This window comes from Salmo salar, chromosome ssa24, assembly GCF_905237065.1.
Source record: "Salmo salar chromosome ssa24, Ssal_v3.1, whole genome shotgun sequence".
Classification (NCBI taxonomy): Eukaryota; Metazoa; Chordata; class Actinopteri; order Salmoniformes; family Salmonidae; genus Salmo; species Salmo salar.
The window spans coordinates 35,979,193-36,001,110 of NC_059465.1; the positions used below are offsets into that span (position 1 = coordinate 35,979,193).

General features: G+C 42.6%; 1 protein-coding gene across 3 annotated transcripts in view; it reads left to right on the forward strand.

Annotated features, from left to right (window-relative positions):
- LOC106585809 (adhesion G-protein coupled receptor V1) overlaps positions 1-21,918 on the forward strand; it is a 235,723-nt gene that overhangs the window by 79,565 nt on the left and 134,240 nt on the right. For all 3 annotated transcript variants that reach the window (XR_001324033.2, XM_014172456.2, XM_014172457.2), the window contains 14 exons: positions 388-557; positions 2,453-2,540; positions 3,675-3,753; positions 4,123-4,261; positions 4,580-4,721; positions 5,658-5,923; positions 8,851-9,026; positions 9,144-9,271; positions 9,392-9,573; positions 12,492-12,638; positions 12,896-12,976; positions 13,175-13,436; positions 19,139-19,261; positions 21,632-21,854. Coding sequence is in view for 2 of the 3 variants with exons in the window: in XM_014172456.2 (XP_014027931.2) it covers positions 388-557; positions 2,453-2,540; positions 3,675-3,753; positions 4,123-4,261; positions 4,580-4,721; positions 5,658-5,923; positions 8,851-9,026; positions 9,144-9,271; positions 9,392-9,573; positions 12,492-12,638; positions 12,896-12,976; positions 13,175-13,436; positions 19,139-19,261; positions 21,632-21,854 (2,206 nt within the window). In the remaining variant the exon portion in view is untranslated. The remainder of the gene's footprint in view (positions 1-387; positions 558-2,452; positions 2,541-3,674; positions 3,754-4,122; positions 4,262-4,579; positions 4,722-5,657; positions 5,924-8,850; positions 9,027-9,143; positions 9,272-9,391; positions 9,574-12,491; positions 12,639-12,895; positions 12,977-13,174; positions 13,437-19,138; positions 19,262-21,631; positions 21,855-21,918) is intronic.

A 21,918-nucleotide genomic window follows, 5' to 3' on the forward strand; every position in this document is an offset into this window, starting at 1 on the left:
TGCAGATACCCTGGTTCGATTCCAGGCTGTATTACAACCGTCTGTGATTGGGAGTCCCATAGGGTAGGCCGTCATTGTAAATAAGAATTTGTTCTAAACTGACTTCCCTAGATAAATAAAGGTTACAAGCTGGTTGAGAGAATGCCAAGAGTGTGCAAAGCTGTCATTAAGGCGGCTACTTTGAAGAATCTCAAATATAACATATAATTTGGTTAACACTTTTTTGGTTAGTACATGATTCCATATAGTTTTGATGTCTTCACTATTCTTCTACAATGTAGAAAATAGTAAAAATATAGAAAAACCCTGGAATGAGTCGGTGTGTCCAAACTTTTGACTGGTACTGTATGTGTTATCAGTTAAGTATTGTTGTTGTTGTGTTTCCAGGGGTAGTGAATATCAGCTATGAGACGGTCCGAGGATCCCTCCAGGACCTTTCCCAGGTGGAAGGGGGCGGGGCCCTGGCTGAACCAGGACAGGACTTTCTCTCTGTATCGGGCTCAGTGATCCTACAGGATGGACAGATCTCTGTGGCCATCCCTGTCACCATACTGGATGTAAGACCACCACCAGGGCTGTGCTCAATGCCTTTTCAATTTAGTCAATTCAGCAAGTCAACTGAAATTCGTATACCAATATTCCTCAATGCCTCTCTATATATACTGCTCAAAAAAATAAAGGGAACACTTAAATAACACATCCTAGATCTGAATGAAAGAAATAATCTTATTAAATACTTTTTTCTTTACATAGTTGAATGTGCTGACAACAAAATCACACAAAAATAATCAATGGAAATCCAATTTATCAACCCATGGAGGTCTGGATTTGGAGTCACACTCAAAATTAAAGTGGAAAACCACACTACAGGCTGATCCAACTTTGATGTAATGTCCTTAAAACAAGTCAAAATGAGGCTCAGTAGTGTGTGTGGCCTCCACGTGCCTGTATGACCTCCCTACAACGCCTGGGCATGCTCCTGATGAGGTGGCGGATGGTCTCCTGAGGGATCTCCTCCCAGACCTGGACTAAAGCATCCGCCAACTCCTGGACAGTCTGTGGTGCAACGTGGCGTTGGTGGATGGAGCGAGACATGATGTCCCAGATGTGCTCAATTGGATTCAGGTCTGGGGAATGGGCGGGCCAGTCCATAGCATCAATGCCTTCCTCTTGCAGGAACTGCTGACACACTCCAGCCACATGAGGTCTAGTATTGTCTTGTGTTAGGAGGAACCCAGGGCCAACCGCACCAGCATATGGTCTCACAAGGGGTCTGAGGATCTCATCTCGGTACCTAATGGTAGTCAGGCTACCTCTGGTGAGCACATGGAGGGCTGTGCGGCCCCCCAAAGAAATGCCAGACCCACACTATGACTGACCCACCGCCAAACCGGTCATGCTGGAGGATGTTGCAGGCAGCAGAACGTTCTCCATGGCTTCTCCAGACTCTGTCACGTCTGTCACGTGCTCAGTGTGAACCTGCTTTCATCTGTGAAGAGCACAGGGCGCCAGTGGCAAATTTGCCAATCTTGGTGTTCTCTGGCAAATGCCAAACGTCCTGCACGGTGTTGGGCTGTAAGCACAACCCCCACCTGTGGACGTCGGGCCCTCATACCACCCTCATGGAGTCTGTTTCTGACCATTTGAGCAGACACATGCACATTTGTGGCCTGCTGGAGGTCATTTTGCAGGGCTCTGGCAGTGCTTCTCCTGCTCCTCCTTGCACACAGGCGGAGGTAACGGCCCTGCTGCTGGGTTGTTGTCCTCCTACGGCCTCCTCCACGTCTCCTGATGTACTGGCCTGTCTCCTGGTAGCGCCTCCATGCTCTGGACACTACGCTGACAGACACAGCAAACCTTCTTGCCACAGCTTGCATTGATGTGCCATCCTGGATGAGCTGCACTACCTGAGCCACTTGTGTGGGTTGTAGACTTTGTCTCATGCTACCACTAGAGTGAAAGCACCGCCAGCATTCAAAAGTGACCAAAACATCAGCCAGGAAGCATAGGAACTGAGAAGTGGTCTGTGGTCACCACCTGCCGAACCACTCCTTTATTGGGGGTGTCTTGCTAATTGCCTATAATTTCCACCTGTTGTCTATTCCATTTGCACAACAGCATGTGAAATTTATTGTCAATCAGTGTTGCTTCCTAAGTGGACAGTTTGTTTTCACAGAAGCGTGATTGACTTGGAGTTACATTGTGTTGTTTAAGTGTTCCCTTTATTTTTTTGAGCAGTGTATTTTGGGGGAATTGGAATTGTTGTTAACTTACAGAATTGACTGAATTGAAGTGGAATCTAACCCAACTCTGGCCCACACAGGAAACTTCTCTCATTTGGCTCTGTTGGTGCTCTGGAAGGCTTGTAGATGTGTATGGATTTCATTGGACTTTTCATACAGTATAAATGTAGGCTATATGTCATACAAATTGTATATGTTTATTTTTCCAGGATGACATCCCTGAGTTGGAGGAATTTTTCCTGGTCAACGTAACGTCGGCAGTACTCATCACCACCCTCAGACCTGGTCCTAAACTAGGTACGCTGGGTTTGGCATAGTCCCAAATGGACAACTATGTAAATCACAAAGCATTCTAAATGTGCATTTTCCCACAGAGATCCTACAAATCACTGGGTTTTCCAACTATTCCCTTGTGCGTTCTGTTGTCTGCCATCATTTTATAAATGGGTAACTTAAGAAAATGATGAGTAGACAGAATACTAAACAGACTGGAGAGACACAGGCCCATCTGCCAGCACTCAGTGGCTACGCTTCTTATGATTGATATCTCCCTTGAGGGGTCGTTTGGGTCGAGCTGAAAAACGCTGTGTGGTGAGAAATGGGACAGCCAAACCAAATGCTTTAAATGGCCCTCATAGAGCCTGTGCCCAGAGTGACTGACAGACAGACAGACGGAGACGGACAGATGGAGACGGACAGATGGAGACGGACAGAGAGACGGAGACCGACAGAGAGACGGAGACCGACAGAGAGACGGAGACCGACAGTGAAATACAGACAGACAGACAGACAGACAGACAGACAGACAGACAGACAGACAGACAGACAGACAGACAGACAGACAGACAGACAGACAGACAGCGCTACTAAGGACATTATAAATAAGTCAACACATACTCTGACTCTCAGCTGCATGTGAGAAGTGAGTGTCCCTCATCTCCAGTTCTATTAGAATGGTTAACTGACAACTTCATGAAAATCATGTGCACACTTCAATGGGGGCAGAGAATCTGGATGGCCAGATAGCTAGCAACAATGACAATAACTTTTATCTTGTTCTTGATACCATGTCTTGTTTTGAGGTATTTGTCCTGACTAATATGGCAAAACAATCTCTAGCTAGCTAACCAACAACTGTAATGATGTATTTGAGAGACAACAGGTGCTCATTGTGCAAATTAATGTATGTTTTCAACAAACATTGGAGATGAAATATAGTTTACGTGTTGTCAACGATCTAAGTCAACTACGTCGGTTTTGTTGCTGAACAACCAACCCGTCTATGTAGCGTTTTTAGATGCTCTGGCCCAGCTTTTCAGGTCATAGTGTTCATGCTGAAGATAATGCTAGTTTTTGAATGATAATATTACTTGAACAAGACTTTAGCACATGAGGTACCCTTCCTATTGTAATGTTGCCTTTCCTCTTCAGATACACATGGTTTGGTGGCAGAAATCAGCATTGCTGCCAATGATGGAATTCGAGGTGTCATTGAATGGACAAATACTAAGTAAGTGGCTCCGCCTTTCATTGTGATTTTTGTCTTACCTCTACAACATGTAGTCTGGTTCTGAAAGCACTACACTCAGAAACACTCTGCTCTGTATAATTCACCCTCCCACTGACACTGTTGCTTGTTTGGGAAAAGCCCACACTGCTCCCCTTCTTCAGTAGGATGTCTGTTTTTCTGTCCCCTTTCATGACTGTCAATTAATAAATCACCCAAGTCACTAAAACACAGGGATCCTTATTCTCATTTACATGTACATTGTAGTCATTTACTGAGGCAGACGTTCTTATCCAGAGAGACTTACAGTTAGTGCATTCAACCTCAGGTGGCAGACACTTGTGATGTTTGGCTGTGTGTTTTTCCTTGTAGCTTTGAGGTGAATGAGACCATGGGTATGCTGAACCTGGTGGTCTACAGGAGCTCAACGACCTACGGAAACGTGTCACTCTTCTTCTACACTCAGAACCTGGAAGGTCAGCTGGGTCTGGACTACAATGCCACACCATCGGTGAGGCCACGCCCCTAACACACTAAACCGCCAATCAGAGTTCTTAAATAATGTACAGCCAGGGGCGTGCTCAGCAAGACACAATGTTTTGGAACGTTCAGATATAAAAGATGCTATGTAGAACAAACATGCCTCTCTGACGTACACTCTGTTCGTGGTATTTCCATCTGCAGCGTTTGACAACTTTTGGCTATTGAACATGGTCCAGGAGTTTTCCCTGACCAGGTGATCTGACCTGGGAAAACTCTGGGCCCCAACAATGAGACTAAACACATGCTCTATTGTGAGTTCATACAGTACCTTTTGTTTGTTCTTTAGATGCTCCACTTCGCTGATGGCGAGAGGCATCAGTTTGTTGAGGTGCAGATCATTGATGACGTCATCCCAGAGGGAGCTGAAAGGTTCCAGCTCATTCTGGCTAATCCATCATCTGGACTAAAGCTGGGAGCCAATACCACAGGTAGGATGTGCTGGAAGCCTGTAGCATCATGCACATTCACTAAACCTGTTTTCAGTGGTGGAAAAAGTACCCAATTGTCATATTTCAGTAAAAGTAAAGGTACCTTAATAGTAAAAGTGAAAGTCACCCATAAAATACTACTTGAGTAAAAGTCTAAAAGTATTTGGTTTAAATATGCTTAAGTATTAAAAGTAAATGTAATTTCTCAAATATACTTAAGTATCAAAAGTAAAAGTATACATATTTTCAAATTCCTTATGTAAAGCAAACCAGACGGCACCATTTCCTTGTTTTTTTTTATTATGGATAGCCAGGAGCACACTCCAACACTTTGACACGTTATAAATGAAGCATTTGTGTTTAGTGAGTCCACCAGATCAGAGGCAAAAGGGATGACCAGGGATGTTCTCTTGATAAATGCATGAATTTGACAATTTTCCGGTCTTGCTAAGGATTAAAAATGTAACGAGTACTTTTTTTGGTGTCAGGGAAAATGTATGGAGTAAAAAGTACATTATTTTCTTTAGGAGTAAAGTAAAAGTTGTCAAAAATATAAATAGAAAAGTACAGATACCCCACAAAAATGCTTAAGTCTTAAGTCTTTACACCACTTCCTGTTTTATATTGTGTTGAAGGTACTTTTTGTAAAGTCTACGTCAGTGTTTCCCAACTCTAGTCCTCCAGTACCCCCAACAGTACACATTTTTGGTGTTGCCCCGGACAAACATACCTGATTCAACTTGTCAACTAATCATCAGGCCCTCAATAAGTTGAATCAGGTATTTTCGTCTGGGGCTACAACAACAATGTGTGCTGTTGGGGGAACTGGAGGACTGGAGTTGGGAAACACTAGACTACGTACCTGTGGTTTCACACATGAAATATGACATACTCTCTGGTGAAAACTGCTCTCCCTTTCTCCCCTGTCGCCTGTAGCAACGGTGAACATCTTGGCTAGCGACGATGGCCACGGTGTCATATCCTTCAACAGCAGCCAGCCCTTCCTGCTGAGGGAGCCCACATCGCTGTCCGGGCTGGGGGAGAGCGTTGCCATCCTGTACGTTGTGCGTGACCCACCCCAGGGCACCTTCGGCACCGTCACTGTCCAGTTCACCATTACAAACGCCAACGGAACACTGGCCCAGGACGACCTCATACCCTGGCAGGGCTTTGTGGTGCTGGAGGACGGAGTCAAGTTCAAGGTCAGTGGGATCAAAGCAAAACATTTCAGCGGCCCCTCTCTTGACAGCTGAGAGAAAAACATCTATGTTTAAGTTTTAGAGCAATTCTACACATTTTGCCATAGGGCGGAGAAAATATTTAGCAATTTTACAGCTACTTTTCTGCAATTATACACATTTTGTGGAGAGAAATGTTTTCAAATGCCATCTGAGTGAGAGTGACTAACAAAATCAACTTTTTAGCTGACATGGGCTAATTGAGTGACTGACATAACAAGAGAAAAATGTCAAATATTGCACCTTGTGTATTCTACTATTCTAACTTTCAACAGTAAGTTGAGAAGCCGACTGGATTCCAAAACATTTTTATTTTGTGGAAATTGATCCGTGGACCTACAAAAATCCACCAGTTGCCCATCCCTGGTATAGATACAGGAGAACTGATTGAACTGATTGAATTGATTGAAGATATATATTGGATAATTGAATGAATTGATTGAAGATATACATTGGATAATTAAATGAATTGATTGAAGATATATATTGGATAATTAAATGAATTGATTGAAGAAATATATTGGATAATTAAATGAATTGATTGAATATATATATTCGATAATTAAATGAATTGATTGAAGATATATATTGGATAATTAAATTAATTGATTGAAGATATATATTGGATAATTAAATGAATTGATTGAAGAAATATATTGGATAATTAAATTAATTGATTGAAGATATATATTGGATAATTAAATGAATTGATTGAAGATATATATTGGATAATTAAATGAATTGATTGAAGATATATATTGGATAATGAAATGAATTGATTGAAGATATATATTGGATAATGAAATGAAAGGATTGAAGATATACATTGGATAATTGATTAAAGATATACAGTATATTGGATAATTGATTGAAGATATATATTGGATAATTGATTGAAAGGTTTGAAGATATATATTGGATAATTGATTAAAGATATATAGTATATTGGATAATTGATTGAAAAGCTTGAAGATATGTATTGGATAATTGATTGAAGATATACAGTATATTGGATAATTGATTGAAGATATATATTGTATAATTGATTGAAAAGATTGAAGATATGTATTGGATAATTGATTGAAGATATACAGTATATTGGATCATTGATTGAAGATATATATTGTATAATTGATTGAAAAGATTGAAGATATGTATTGGATAATTGATTGAAGATATACAGTATATTGGATAATTGATTGAAGATATATATTGGATAATTGATTGAAAAGATTGATGATATGTATTGGATAATTGAGATAATTGATATAAAGGCAAGAGGAGTGTTATTTGGAGAATATAAAGGCTGTTAAGTATAGAAATCTTCTCTTAATTAATGTGTTTCAGTACCTTGGAAGCACAGAGGTCAGGGAGGCTATAAAGCCCTTTATATTCTCATCTCTGATGTGCTGATGTTCTTTGATGTGCTAATGATCTCTGACGTGTTGATGATCTCTGACGTGTTGATGATCTCTGACGTGTTGGTTGATGATCTCTGACGTGTAGGTTGATGATCTCTGACGTGTAGGTTGATGATCTCTGACGTGTTGGTTGATGATCTCTGACGTGTTGGTTGATGATCTCTGACGTGTTGGTTGATGATCTCTGACGTGTTGGTTGATGATCTCTGACGTGTAGGTTGATGATCTCTGACGTGTTGGTTGATGTTCTCTGACGTGTTGGTTGATGATCTCTGATGTGTTGGTTGATGATCTCTGATGTGTTGGTTGATGATCTCTGACGTGTTGGTTGATGTTCTCTGACGTGTTGGTTGATGATCTCTGACGTGTTGGTTGATGATCTCTGACGTGTTGGTTGATGATCTCTGACGTGTTGGTTGATGTTCTCTGACGTGTTGGTTGATGATCTCTGACGTGTCGGTTGATGATCTCTGACGTGTTGGTTGATGTTCTCTGACGTGTTGGTTGATGATCTCTGATGTGTCGGTTGATGATCTCTGACGTGTCGGTTGATGATCTCTGACGTGTCGGTTGATGATCTCTGACGTGTCGGTTGATGTTCTCTGACGTGTTGGTTGATGATCTCTGACGTGTCGGTTGATATTCTCTGATGTGTTGGTTGATGATCTCTGACGTGTTGGTTGATGATCTCTGACGTGTTGGTTGATGATCTCTGACGTGTTGGTTGATGATCTCTGACGTGTTGGTTGATGATCTCTGATGTGTTGGTTGATGTTCTCTGACGTGTCGGTTGATATTCTCTGATGTGTTGGTTGATGATCTCTGACGTGTTGGTTGATGTTCTCTGACGTGTCGGTTGATGTTCTCTGACGTGTTGGTTGATGATCTCTGACGTGTTGGTTGATGATCTCTGACGTGTTGGTTGATGATCTCTGATGTGTTGGTTGATGTTCTCTGACGTGTCGGTTGATATTCTCTGATGTGTTGGTTGATGATCTCTGACGTGTCGGTTGATATTCTCTGATGTGTTGGTTGATGATCTCTGATGTGTTGGTTGATGTTCTCTGACGTGTTGGTTGATGATCTCTGACGTGTAGGTTGATGATCTCTGACGTGTTGGTTGATATTCTCTGATGTGTTGGTTGATGATCTCTGACGTGTCGGTTGATATTCTCTGATGTGTTGGTTGATGATCTCTGACGTGTCGGTTGATGTTCTCTGACGTGTTGGTTGATGATCTCTGATGTGTTGGTTGATGATCTCAGACGTGTTGGTTGATGATCTCTGACGTGTTGATGTTCTCTGACGTGTTGCTTGATGATCTCTGACGTGTTGGTTGATGATCTCTGACGTGTTGGTTGATGATCTCTGACGTGTTGGTTGATGTTCTCTGACGTGTTGGTTGATGTTCTCTGACGTGTTGGTTGATGATCTCTGACGTGTTGGTTGATGATCTCTGACGTGTTGTAGACTTTGGAGATCTGGGCAGTTCTGGACGCTGAGCCTGAGGTGAACGAGACATTCACGGTGACCCTGTCCAGTCCAACTGGAGGGGCTCGGCTTGGAGACACACTCTACACAGTCATCACTGTGCTGCAAAACTCCGCCCCTCTGGGCCTTTTCCGCATCGCCTCCTCCCTCAACAGGTGAGCGAACACTGGATCACACTCACACACGCACATGCGCATACATGCAATCACACATACAAACATGCACACAAATGCTCACACACACACGTCACACATGTACATCTATCTCTGCAGCACTGATAGCTCTGTGGTGGGGAAGGAGGGCGGTAGGACCGTGTTCTTGACTGTGTCCCGCAGTAAAGGTCTGGAGGCAGCGGTCAGTGTGGAGTGGGATACTCAGTCGGACACAGCTGTTGCCGTAGGTAAGATGGGCTAGGAACTTCATTTCTGCACTCAGTTAATGTCATAGTGGTCATTTCATTTCCAGGTCTGTATTCATATGTTCACCATGATATACAGTGATTATACTAGTCAATTTTCAGAGGGGAGTCTTCCAGTGATGGCAGTGTATCAGATCTTCCCAGAGACCCCCACCTCAGGCTGGTGTTCCCTGGCTGGTGGAGCCTCTCCTCTGGCCATGAGGCTAGACAGGCCCTCAACTGGAGGCTCCAACCAGACCCACGCCACTCTTTACAGGTGGCAGGGGGTGTTGGTGCCTATACAGGTAATCTAGTGATGTATCTAAACACGATCCTATAGCCCAATTCCATATCGACCCCTAGACCCTACACCCTAAGCAGGTGGAGATCGGAGAGGATGTGGCAGCTATAAGTAATATGGTAATTGGCTAAGCAATATGCTGCATATTTACCTCTTTTAGGCTAAGCAAAAATATCCACCTTGACCCCTGATAGGCTAAGCAAAAGCTCCATATTGACCTCTGATAGAACTTATTGCATAGCTTATCTTGGCCTCTTATAGGCTTAGCTATAAGCTCCATCTTGGCCTCTGCTAGGCTAAACTACATAGGTACAATAGTTGAACTATATACAGTGCTTTCAGAAAGTATTGATATCCCTTGACTTTTTTTTCTCACCCGTCTATACACAATACTCCAAGACAAAGTGAAAACATATTTCTAGAAATGTTAGCAAATTTATTGAAAATGAAATACAGAAATATATCATTTACATAAGTATTCACACCCCTGAGTCAATACATGTTAGAATACCCCTTTGCACCGATTACAGCTGTGAGTCTTTCTGGGTAAGTCTCTAAGAGCTTTGCACACCTGGAATGTACAATACTTACACATTTATTTTGTTAAATTCTTCAATCTCTGTCAAGTTGGTTGTTGATCATTGCTAGACAGCCATGTTCAAGTCTTGCCATAGATTTTCAAGATGATTTTATGTCAAAACTGTAATTAGGCCACTCAGGAACATTCAATGTGATCTTGGTAAGCAACTCCAGTGTAGATTTGGCCTTGTGTTTTAGGTTAATGTCCTGCTGAAAGGTGAATTTGTCTCACAGTGTCTGTTGGAAGGCAGACTGAAACAGGTTTTCCTCTAGGCTACAAATCGATACACCATCGGAGACCATACAGCTGTAGTTTTGGCTACACGGCTGGAAATGGTTAAACTCTGAGAGCATCGATCTAGACAGAATAAGAGCAAATCTTAGACGTATAATTACTAGTCTGCAGCTAGAAATTACGTAAATCTCGAACGAGAATACCGACAACCACCGAAGCATCTACTCTATGAGAAGTATCCATTCTAACCACCTACAACCACAAAAGACATTGTGACTTCTGGGAAAGTTAACCAGAGACTCTGATGAACTCTACAGGACGATCGAGGATTCCAAACAGAGAAGACAATGACATACGGGCGTAAATATATAAATTGCAATTATTCTCGAATGAGCAGCCATTCATGTGCAAAGGATTAGCATTTAAATTACTATAATTATAGACTGTGTGTAGTGAATACATTTTGTCTTTCCCGCTCTTTCTCAGTTCCCACCCCTTTCCTTTTGTCTACCAAGCCATCATATCGGCTTAGCCCACTAGGGACTTTTCCATCATTGTTAGTAACCAATATCTACTGTTTGTTTGTTATGTATTTCTGTGATTATTTATTTATTTAGTTAGTTAGTTAGTAAATAAATAATTAAGTAAATTTGTATATTGGTGATTCATGATGGAAACTAGCGTTCGTGCAGATAACCAAAGATTTTACGATGTTTGGAATAAGACTAATGAGGTAACAATTAATAATTCATTAATAGAAGACTAATTGATAAGATATGAAAATATCTGAAGAGTCGATTCGGAAACTAGAGACTAAACATTTTCCCGTGGTGCCCCGACTTCCTATTTAATTAAAGTTTGCATAAAATAACAGTCTTCACAATTAATGATAGTCACAGACACGACACCTTGATGTGTTGGATTTGCCCCAAACATAACGCTTTGTATTGAGGACATAAAGTTCATTTCTTTGCCAATTTTTTTGCAGTATAACTTTAGTACCTTATTGCAACCATGATGCATGTTTTGGAGTATTTCTATTCTATAAAGGCTTCCTTCTTTTCAATTTGTCATTTAGATAGTATTGTGGAGTAACTACAATGTTGTTGATCCTCAGTTTTTTCCTATCACAGCCATGGAAGTCTAACTTTTTAAAGTCATCATTGGCCTCATGGTGAAATTCCCGAGTGGTTTGCTTCTCTCCAGCTACTGAGTTAGGAAGGATGCCAATATCATTGTAGTGACTGAGTGTATTGATGCACCATCCAAAGTGTAATTAATAACTTTACCATGCTCAAAGGGTTATTCAGTATCTGCTTTTTTTTTACCAATAAGTTCCCTTCTTTGTGAGGCATAGGAAAACCTCCCTGGTCTTTGTGGTTGAATCTGTGCTTGAAATTCACTGCTCGACTGTATGTGTGTGGTACAGAGATGAGGTAGTCATTCAAAAATCATGTTGAATACTATTACTGCCATAGTCCATGCAACTTATCATGTGACTTGTTAAGCACATTTTTACTCCTGAACTTATTTAAGCTTGCATAACAAAGGTGTTGAATACCTATTGACTCAACACATTTCAGCTTTTCATTTTGAATACATTTCTAAACATTTCTAAAAACATAATTCCACTTTGACATGGGTTATTGTGTGTAAGCCAGTGACACAAAATCTCAATTGAATCAATTTTTAATTCAGGCTGTAACACAAAACTTGTTGGAAAAGTCAAGGGATGTGAATAGTTACTGAAGGCACTGTAGGGACAGTAGTTGAACTACATAGGAGGCCAGAAAGATGAAGGGGTAGTGGTCAACAAGGGAAGGAAGACATTAACGACTCAACCAGAACAGCTTTTAGAAAACTGCCTTGCTTTGTGTTGCATACACATATGCATCAGTCTATTTACAGTATATCATGATGCCTGATTGCACTATGGGGCGGCAGGTAGTCTAGTGGTTAAGAGCGTTGGGCCAGTAACCGAAAGGTGAAAATGTTTATGTCCCCTTGAGCAAGGCACTTAACCCTAATTGATCCTGTATGTCGCTCTGGATAAGACCATCTGCTAAATGGCTAAAATGTATATACATATAATTCTCTCTTGTTTTCAGTCGGTGACGATCCAGGACCCTAGGATGTGTGTGGGTTTCTCTGTGAACGGCTCATCCTATGTAGCGATCACACATGGCACCCTCCCGGACTCCCCTGCTGTCAACCTCAGCCTGTTCAGCGTGCAACAGGACCTCAATCTAACCCTGGTGAAGCCTGTTACTTTTTGGACTTGACTGTTGTCTTTTCATTTGTGGTCCTTATGATGTGTTTTCTGCCTGCAGACATTATGTAAGATCTACATAGTAATCAATTACTTACTATAAATCAATGACTTACTATAAATCAATCACTCATTGGCCTTCAGTTCCTATGGTTAGTTCTCTTTTTGACAGTCACTCCATGTCAGTGGCATTATGTTGAGTAATGTATTCATTCTATACGACATCAAACCTTTTCCCCATAGGAACAATCACTGGCTGTTGAAGCTCTTGATGTTAAACACTTCTCCATTGAAAAAAGACACTACTTGATTGCCTCAAGCCAGGTGAGTTTGGGGGTTAAAATGAACTTGCCATAACCTATGAGACATACCTGTACAGTACAGGTGCTCCAGGACATGATATCGACATGCACACCACCACATTACGATTGTCATTCAAATTAAAACGGCCAATGGATTTAGACCACACCACCTGGAGTTGATCTCGACTAGCTAGTAGCTAACTTGTCTTGTTTCTACCAGGTGTTCGTTTGGACCGGAAGTGTCTTGGCTCTCCATCAGAGCCTGGAGCTTCAGGGTGTCCTCATCGTGTCTCCGTTCTCCCATGTGACCAGCCTCTACCTGGTTGTCTGTGTGAGGAGAAAGACGGGGGACGGCTGTGTGCTGTTCCAGTGGAGTGGAGGGCACTTCCAGAACCCTAGGCCTCTGCCTGTCAGCAGTAGAGCTCAACAAGTAGAGTCTCTCAACAAAGGAGCAGACACTCTTCTTTTGGTCGTCACCGAAGGTGACCTCATGTGAACTTCTCTACAAACCACGTCCTCTGTATTTGTCTTTGCAATCTAAAATCTTCTATGTTGACGTTTTGCTATGGTGCCATTTTGTATATAAGTGGCTTATGTGGTGCAGAGATGGTGACGTGGCTTATGTGGTGCAGAGATGGTGACGTGGCTTATGTGGTGCAGAGATGGTGACATGGCTTATGTGGTGCAGAGATAAAGAAGTGTCTCATGTGGTGCAGAGATGGTGACGTAGCTTATGTGGTGCAGAGATGGTAAGGTGCAGATATGATACTTACCAGGCATAGTTAATGTGTCCCCAATCCACTGTTGACAAAACATGGTTTGTGTGCACAGACGGGAGGGAGTAAGGCGACAAAAGTCCTTATGTATATTGGAGCAGTGCCTTCCACATAAGGGAAGTAGGTAATCTCTACGATGTGAGTTTCCTGGAAGGCTCAGTGTTGTAGGCCAATGGGAAACCGCTCAGTGTAGTAGGCCAATGGGAAACAGCTCAGTGTAGTAGGCCAATGGGAAACGGCTCAGTGTAGTAGGCCAATGGGAAACGGCTCAGTGTAGTAGGCCAATGGGAAACGGCTCAGTGTAGTAGGCCAATGGGAAACGGCTCAGTGTAGTAGGCCAATGGTAAACCACTCAGTGTAGTATTTCTACAAACTTCAAAGTGTTTTCTATCCAATGGTACCAATTATATGCATATCCTGGCTTCTGGGCCTGAGTAACAGGCAGTTTACTTTGGGCACGTCAGTCAGACAGGAAGTGGAGAAAAATAGACCCTAGCCTGAAGAAGTTTTAATGTGAGTCTGGAAGGAGAGTTTACAGTCTAACCAGACACGTAGGTATTTGTAGTTGTCCACATATTATAAGTCAGAACCGTCCAGAGTAGTGATGCTAGTCGGGCAGGAGGGTGCGGGCAGCAATCGGTTGAAGAGCATGCACTTAGTTTTACTAGCATTTAAAGCAGTTGGAGGCCACGGAAGGAATGTTGTATGGCATTGAAGCTTGTTTGGAGGTTTGTTAGCACAGTGCCCAAAGAAGGGCCAGATGTATACAGAATGGTGTCATCTGCGTAGAGGTGGATCAGAGAATCACCAGCAGCAAGAGCGATATCATTGATATATACAGAGAAAAGAGTCGGCCCGAGAATTGATCTCTGTGTTACCCCCATAGAGACTGCCAGAGGTCCGGACAACAGGCCCTCCGATTTGACACACTGAACTCTATCTGAGAAGTAGTTGGTGAACCAGGCGAGGCAGTCATTAGAGAAGTCAAGGCTATTGAGTCTGCCAATAAGAATGCGGTGATTGACAGAGTCGAAAGCCTTGGCCAGGTCGATGAAGACGGCTGCACAGTACTGTCTTTTATTGATGGCAGTTATGATATCATTTAGGACCTTGAGTGTGGATGAGGTGCACCCATGACCAGCTCGGAAACCAGATTGCATAGTGGAGAAGGTACGTTAGGATTCAAAATGGTCGGTGATCTGTTTGTTCACTTGGCTTTCATCAGCATCTGAGCAGCTAACCGATCGCTGCAGTTGTACATAGCCCATCTGTAAATAGCCCACCCAATCTACCTACCTCATCCCCATATTGTTTTTATTTACTTTTCTTCTCTTTTGCACACCAGTATTTCTACTTGTACATCACCATCTGCTCATCTATCAAGATAAAGCAAAGCAGTGCGACACAAACAACAACACAGAGTTACACATGAAATAAACAAGCGTACTGTGTTAATTGTGTTAATTTGCTAAACACTGTATATAGACTTTTTCCCCCCTTTTTTCCCTATTGTGTTATTACAGTACGCTTGTTTATTTCATGTGTAACTCTGTGTTGTTGTTTGTGTCGCACTGCTTTGCTTTATCTTGGTCAGGTCGCAGTTGTAAATGAGAACTTGTTCTCAACTAGCTTACCTGGTTAAATAAAGGTGAAATTAAAAAATTAATAAACTTGGCTTTTCAAGATTTTACAAAGGCAGGGCAGGACGAATATAGGTCTATAACAGTTTGGGTCTAGAGTGTCCGCGGCGGGGGGGGGGGGGGAGTTGCTGCAGAGATGTTGGCCGGGGTAGGGGTAGCCAGGTGGAAAGCATGGCCAGCTGTAGAAAAATGCTTATTGAAATTATCGTAGATTTATTGGTGGTGACAGTGTTTCCTATCCTCAGTGCAATGGGCAGCTTGGAGGAGGTGCTCTGATTCTCCTTGGACTTTCCAGTGTCCCAAAACTTTTTGGAATTAGTGGTACAGGATGCAAATTTCTGTTTGAAAAAGCTAGCCTTAGCTTTCCTAACTGACTGAGTATATTGGTTCCTGACTTCCTTGAAAAGATGCATATCGCAGGGGCTATTCGATGCTAATGCAGAATGCCACCTAATTTTTTTGTGCTGGTCAAGGGCAGTCAAGTCTGGGGTGAACCAAGGGCTATAGTTGAAGTCAGAAGTTTACATACACTTAGGTTGGAGTCATTACAACTCGTTTTTCAACCACTCCACAAATGTCTTGTTAACAAACAAATCGTTTTGGCAAGTGGGTTAGGACATCTACTTTGTGCATGACACAAGTAATTTTTCTAACAATTTTTCTAACAGATTATTTCACTTATAATTCACTGTATCACAATTGCAGTGGATCAGAAGTTTACATACACTAAGTTGACTGTGCCTTTAAACAGCTTGGAAAATTCCAGAGAATTATGTCATGGCTTTAGAAGCTTCTGATAGGCTAATTTACATAATTTGAGTCAATTGGAGGTGTACCTGTGGATGTATTTCAAGTCCTACCTTCAAACTCAGTGCCTCTTTGCTTGACATCATGGGAAAATCAAAAGAAATCCCCCAAGACAACCACAAGTCTGGTTCATCCTGAAGGTACCACGTTCATCTGTACGACCAATAGTACGCAAGTATAAACACCATGGGACCACACAGCTGTCATACCACTCATGAAGGAGGCGCGTTCTGTCTCCTAAAGATGAACGTACTTTGGTGCGAAAAGTGCAAATCAATCCCAGAAAAACAGCAAAGGACCTTGTGAAGATGCTGTAGGAAACCGCTACAAGTATCTATATCCACAGTAAAACGAGTCCTATATCGACATAACCTGAAAGGCCATTCAGCAAGGAAGAAACCACTGCTCCAAAACCGCCATAAAAAGCCAGACTACAGTTTGCAACTGCACATGGGGACAAAGAGCATAGTTTTTGGAGAAATGTCCTCTGGTCTGATGAAACAAAAATAAAAACGATGGCCATAATGACCATCACTATGTTTGGTTGAAGAAAGGGGGATGCTTGCATGCCGAGGAACACCATCCCCACCGTGAAGCACGGGAGTGGCAGCGTCATGTTGTGGGGGTGCTTTGCTGCAGGAGGGACTAGTGCACGTCACAAAATAGATGGCATCATGAGGCAGGGAAATTATGTAGATATATTGAAGCAACATCTCAAGACATCAGTCAGGAAGTTAAAGCTTGGTCGCAAATGGGTCTTCCAAATGGACAATGACCTCATGCATACTTCCAAAGTTGTGGCAAAATGGCTTAAAGACAACAAAGTCAAGGTATTGGAGTGGCCATCACAAAGCCCTGACCTCAATCCTATAGAAAATTTGTGGGCAGAACTGAAAAAGCATGTGTGAGCAAGGAGGCCTACAAACCTGACTCAGTTACACCAGCTCTGTCAGGAGGAATGGGCCAACATTCACCCAACGTATTGTGGGAAGCTTGTGGAAGGCTACCTGAAATGTTTGACCCAAGTTAAACAATTTAAAGGCAATGCTACCAAATACTTATTGAGTGTTTGAAAACTTCTGACCCACTGGGAATGTGATGAAAGAAATAAAAGCTGAAATAAATCATTCTGTCTACTATTATTCTGACATTTCACATTCTTAAAATAAAGTGGTGATCCTAACTGACCTAAGACAGGGAATTTTTACTCGGATTAAATGTCAGGAATTGTGAAAAACTGAGTTTAAATCTATTTGGCTAAGGTGTATGTAAACTTCCAACTGTATATCTGTTCTTAGTTCTACATGTTTTGAATGGGGCATGCTTTTTAAGATCGTGAAGAAAGCACTTTTAAAAAGCAACCAGGCATCCCCTTCTGACGGGATGAGGTCAATATCCTTCCAGGATACCCGGGCGAGGTCGATTAGAAAGGCCTGCTCGCTGAAGTGTTTTAGGGAGTGTTTGACAGGGATGAGGGGTAGTCGTTTGACCGACAACCCGTTACACATGCAGGCAATGAGGCAGTGATCGCTGAGATCCTGGTTGAAGACAGCAGAGGTGTATTTAGAGGGCAAGTTGATCAGGATGATATCTAAGAGGGTGCCCATGGTTATGGATTTAGGGTTGTACCTGGTAGGTTTCTTGATCATTTGTGTGAGAATGAGGGCATCTAGCTTAGATTGTAGGACGGCCGGGGTGTTAAGCATGTCCCAGTGTAGGTCACCTAACTGTACAAACTCTGAAGATAGATGGGGCAATCAATTCACATATGGTGTCCAGGGCACAGCTGGGAGCTGAAGGGGGTCTATAACAAGCGTCAACGGTGAGAGACTTGTTTCTGGAAAGGTAGATTTTTAAAAGTTAAAGGTCGAATTGTTTGGGCACAGACCTGGATAGTAAGACAGAACTCTGCAGGCTATCTCTGCAGTAGATTGCAACTCCTCCCCCTTTGGCAGTTCTATCTTGTCAGAAAATTTTATAGTTAGGGATGGAGATTTCCGGATTTTTGGTGGCCTTCCTAAGCCAGTATTCAGACACGGCTAGGACATCCGGGTTGGTGGAGTGTGCTAAAGCAGTGAATAAAACAAACTTAGGGAGGAGGCTTCTAATGTTAACATGCATGAAACCAAGGCTTTTACGTTTACAGAAGTCAACATATGAGAGCGCCTGGGGAATGGGAGTGGTGCTGGGGGCTGCAGGGCCTGGATTAACCTCTACATTACCAGAGGAACAGAGGAGGAGTAGGATAAGGGTACGGCTATAAGAACTGGTCGTCTAGTGCGTTTGGAACGTAGAGTAAAAGGAGTAGATTTCTGGGCGAGGAAGAATAGATTCAAGGCATAATGTACAGACAAGGGTATGATAGGATGTGAGTACAGTGGAGGTAAACCTAGGCATTGAGTGACGATGAGAGAGGTTTTGTCTCTAGAGCCACCATTTAAGCCAGATGAAGTGTGTGGGCGTGGAACAAAAGGTCTAGCTAAGAGATATTGAGCAGGGCTGGAGGCTTTACAGTGAAATAAGACAATCACTCACCAAAACAACAATAGAAAAGGCATATTGACATTAGGGAGAGGCATGTGTAGCCGAGTGATCATAGGGTCCAGTGAGTAGCTAGGCGAGCTGAAGACACGGCGATTCAGACAGCTAGCTGGCCAGGGCTAGCAGGCTTGCAGATGTGCCTCCGAGGGACGTCGCAACGGAAGAGCCTGTTGAAACGGAAGAGCCTGTCAGTGTAGTAGGCCAATGGGAAACCGCTCAGTGTAGTAGGCCAATGGGAAACCGCTCAGTGTAGTAGGCTAATGGAAAACCACAGGCAGGCTCAGAGGATGTAATTTATAGTAGCTGGGTGTGTCATACCTAACAGAACCGCCTGTGAATGAAAGAATAGAGGGCTAACATAAAGCTATGTGTGTGTGTGTGTGTCCGTCCACCCGTCTGTGTGTGTGTTCCTATCCCCAGGTTCCTCTTCCTCCTGTGAGGTGTTTGTATGGGGTTCCCAGCAGCTGTTCCCCCAGCACAGCCAGTCTATCCCCCACCCTGGCCTGGCCTCTGCCCAGCCCTTCACTCTACCCTCAGGGATCAGTGAGTACACACACACACACACACACACACACACACACACACACACACACACACACACACACACACACACACACACACACACACACACACACACACACACACACACACACACACACACACACACACACACACACACACACAATGGTGTTTGTTCTTCACTAGTTGCCTGTTTCTTGTGGCAACAGGTCACAAATCTTGCTGCTGTGATGGTATTTCACCCAATAGATATGGGAGTTTGTCAAAATTGGTTTGTTTTTAAATTCTTTGTGGGTCTGTGTAATCTGAGGGAAACATGTGTCTCTAATATGGTCATACATTTGGCAAGAGGTTGGAAGTGCAGCTCAGTTTCCACCTCATTTTGTGGGCAGTGTGCACATAGCCTGTATTCTCTTGAGAGCCAGGTCTGCGTTCGGCAGCCTTTCTCAATAGCAAGGCTACAGTGGTTCGTCCTTTGAAGTTCTATGGCATGCTATTCTATTTTATTCTATGGCATGTTATTTAAGTGTGAACCACTGGTACCATTAAGCCTAGTTAGTGCTAGTTTGACCACCAGAGGGCATCTTTGAGAAACATTTGATAGCCTTCAATAATGGCTGTACTAGAGGGGTTCAATTCCCCGACGGGGAGGAAGTAGTAGGCTGTCCTGTTGTTGTTAACTGACTTGCCTAGTTAAATAAAGGTTACACTAAAAGCATAACATTTCTGCACTCTATTTTTTTTATTCTAGTCTAACCAATACCCAAACGGAGATGAAGTGAACATAAACATCTCATTGATTTACCTGTTCCCATGCTTGTCTCAGAGCTCCGCGAAATGGTGCTAAAATAGTTGTAGGCTATTGCTTCAAATCCTATTGCTTCTAACTTCAATATGCTCTTTAAATAAATAAGACCTACACCACATTTAACAGGACATTACTCAACACTAGTGAGACTCATGTCGCCTACGGTAGGCCTACAGAATATTGAAAAATATGATGTGACTCTACGCCAATAATTACATATAGAGGATTGGAGGATATTTCTGTAATTCAGTGATATTTATTCCCATAGTAGTTCGTTATGGATCCATAACTAAATAAACATCAGCGTTTTGAAAGAGTATTTTTATCATTATTTTATTAATGAAAGCATAAAGATGCCATTGTTAGTTACATTGTTTTAGTTTGAATGTGCAGACTGGCACTAAGAACAGAACAGTGGGAACATTTCCCTAGTCAGCGCCATTATTAGTGTAATGCCCCTTAAATATTTTAGAGATGATTTTGATTTCAAGTGACGTAAAATGAGCGAGGAAAAAGGCCATTCTTGAACATGGGGTGAGACATTGTTACTAATTTGTTAATAAAGCCAGTTTGTCATTTAGAATGATTTATTTCTGTTTTTAGAGGGAGAAAAACCATAAACCTACAGTCATCTCATGGGTCTCCCAGTCGAGGCCAGTACGGGTATTGAACCAGCATCTGTAGCAACACAGTGTCTTAGACCGTTGTGCCACTCAGGCACTGTACAATGTGGTCAGTCAGGAGTGGGCTACAGTACTACAGTAAGAGCCAAATAATCCTAACAAAATAAAATAATAAAAACCTTAGTGTAACAACAGTAAGTAATACTGAAGTCGTGAACAATTATCCGTTTCTATTTAGGTTTATGTCACCCATTCATTGTCAGTTAGAGACACAGTAGGACCCAAAAGTATAATCAGTGCTCTAACTCCCCATTGCGCTGGTCTTGAGCAATGAAGTGGTGATGCAGGGTACCGTACTAAACCACGAATGACCTCTAAGTCCCGCGGCGTACACTCGCAACTTTTAAAGGAGGAACCACTGCTCACTGAGTCTGTACAAGATTTCCTTAAGTTTGGGTCAGTCACAGTGGTCAGGTATTCTGACAGTATGTACTCTCTGTTTAGGGCCAAATAACATTCTAGTTTACTCAGTTTTTTTGTTGATTCTTTCCAATGTGTCAAGTAATTATCTTTTTGTTTTCTCATGATTTGGTTGGGTCTAATTGTGTTGCTGTCCTGGGACTCTGTTTGTATTTATGCACAGAGCCACAGGACCAGCTTGTTTAGGGGACTCTTCTCCAGTTCCATCTCTCTGTAGGTGATGGCTTTGTTATGGAAGGTTTGGGAATTGCTTTCTTTTAGGTGGTGTTAGAATTGAACGGCTCTTTTCTGGATTTTTTTTCTGGATTTTGAGAATCTCTCTCTCTGTGTCTCTCTCTCTGTGTCTCTCTCTCTCTCTGTATCTCTGAATCTTTCTCTCTCTCTCGTTCTCTGTATCTTTCTCTCTCTGTATCTCTCTCTCTGTATCTCTGTATCTCTCTCTCTCTCTCTCTCTCTCTCTGTGTCTCTCTGTGTGTCTCGTAGCCCATCTCCTGCTGGCTGGGAGCAACGGCTCAGCGCTGTACACCTGGAGGTCTGACATCATGCTGTTTTCCCTGGTGCTCACATCTCCTCCAGCCTCCAACTTCCTCTCTCTCCCTCTCCCCTACATCAACACCACTAAGAGCCTCCTAGCAGCCACCGAGCCCTCAGGCACCACTATGTATGAGCTCACCTCTGTCTCCAACCGTTCCGACTTCATACCCAGGTACAGATGTGCCCCACTGTTCCCATGGCAAGCCATTACATTCAGACCATAGGCATTGCTCATA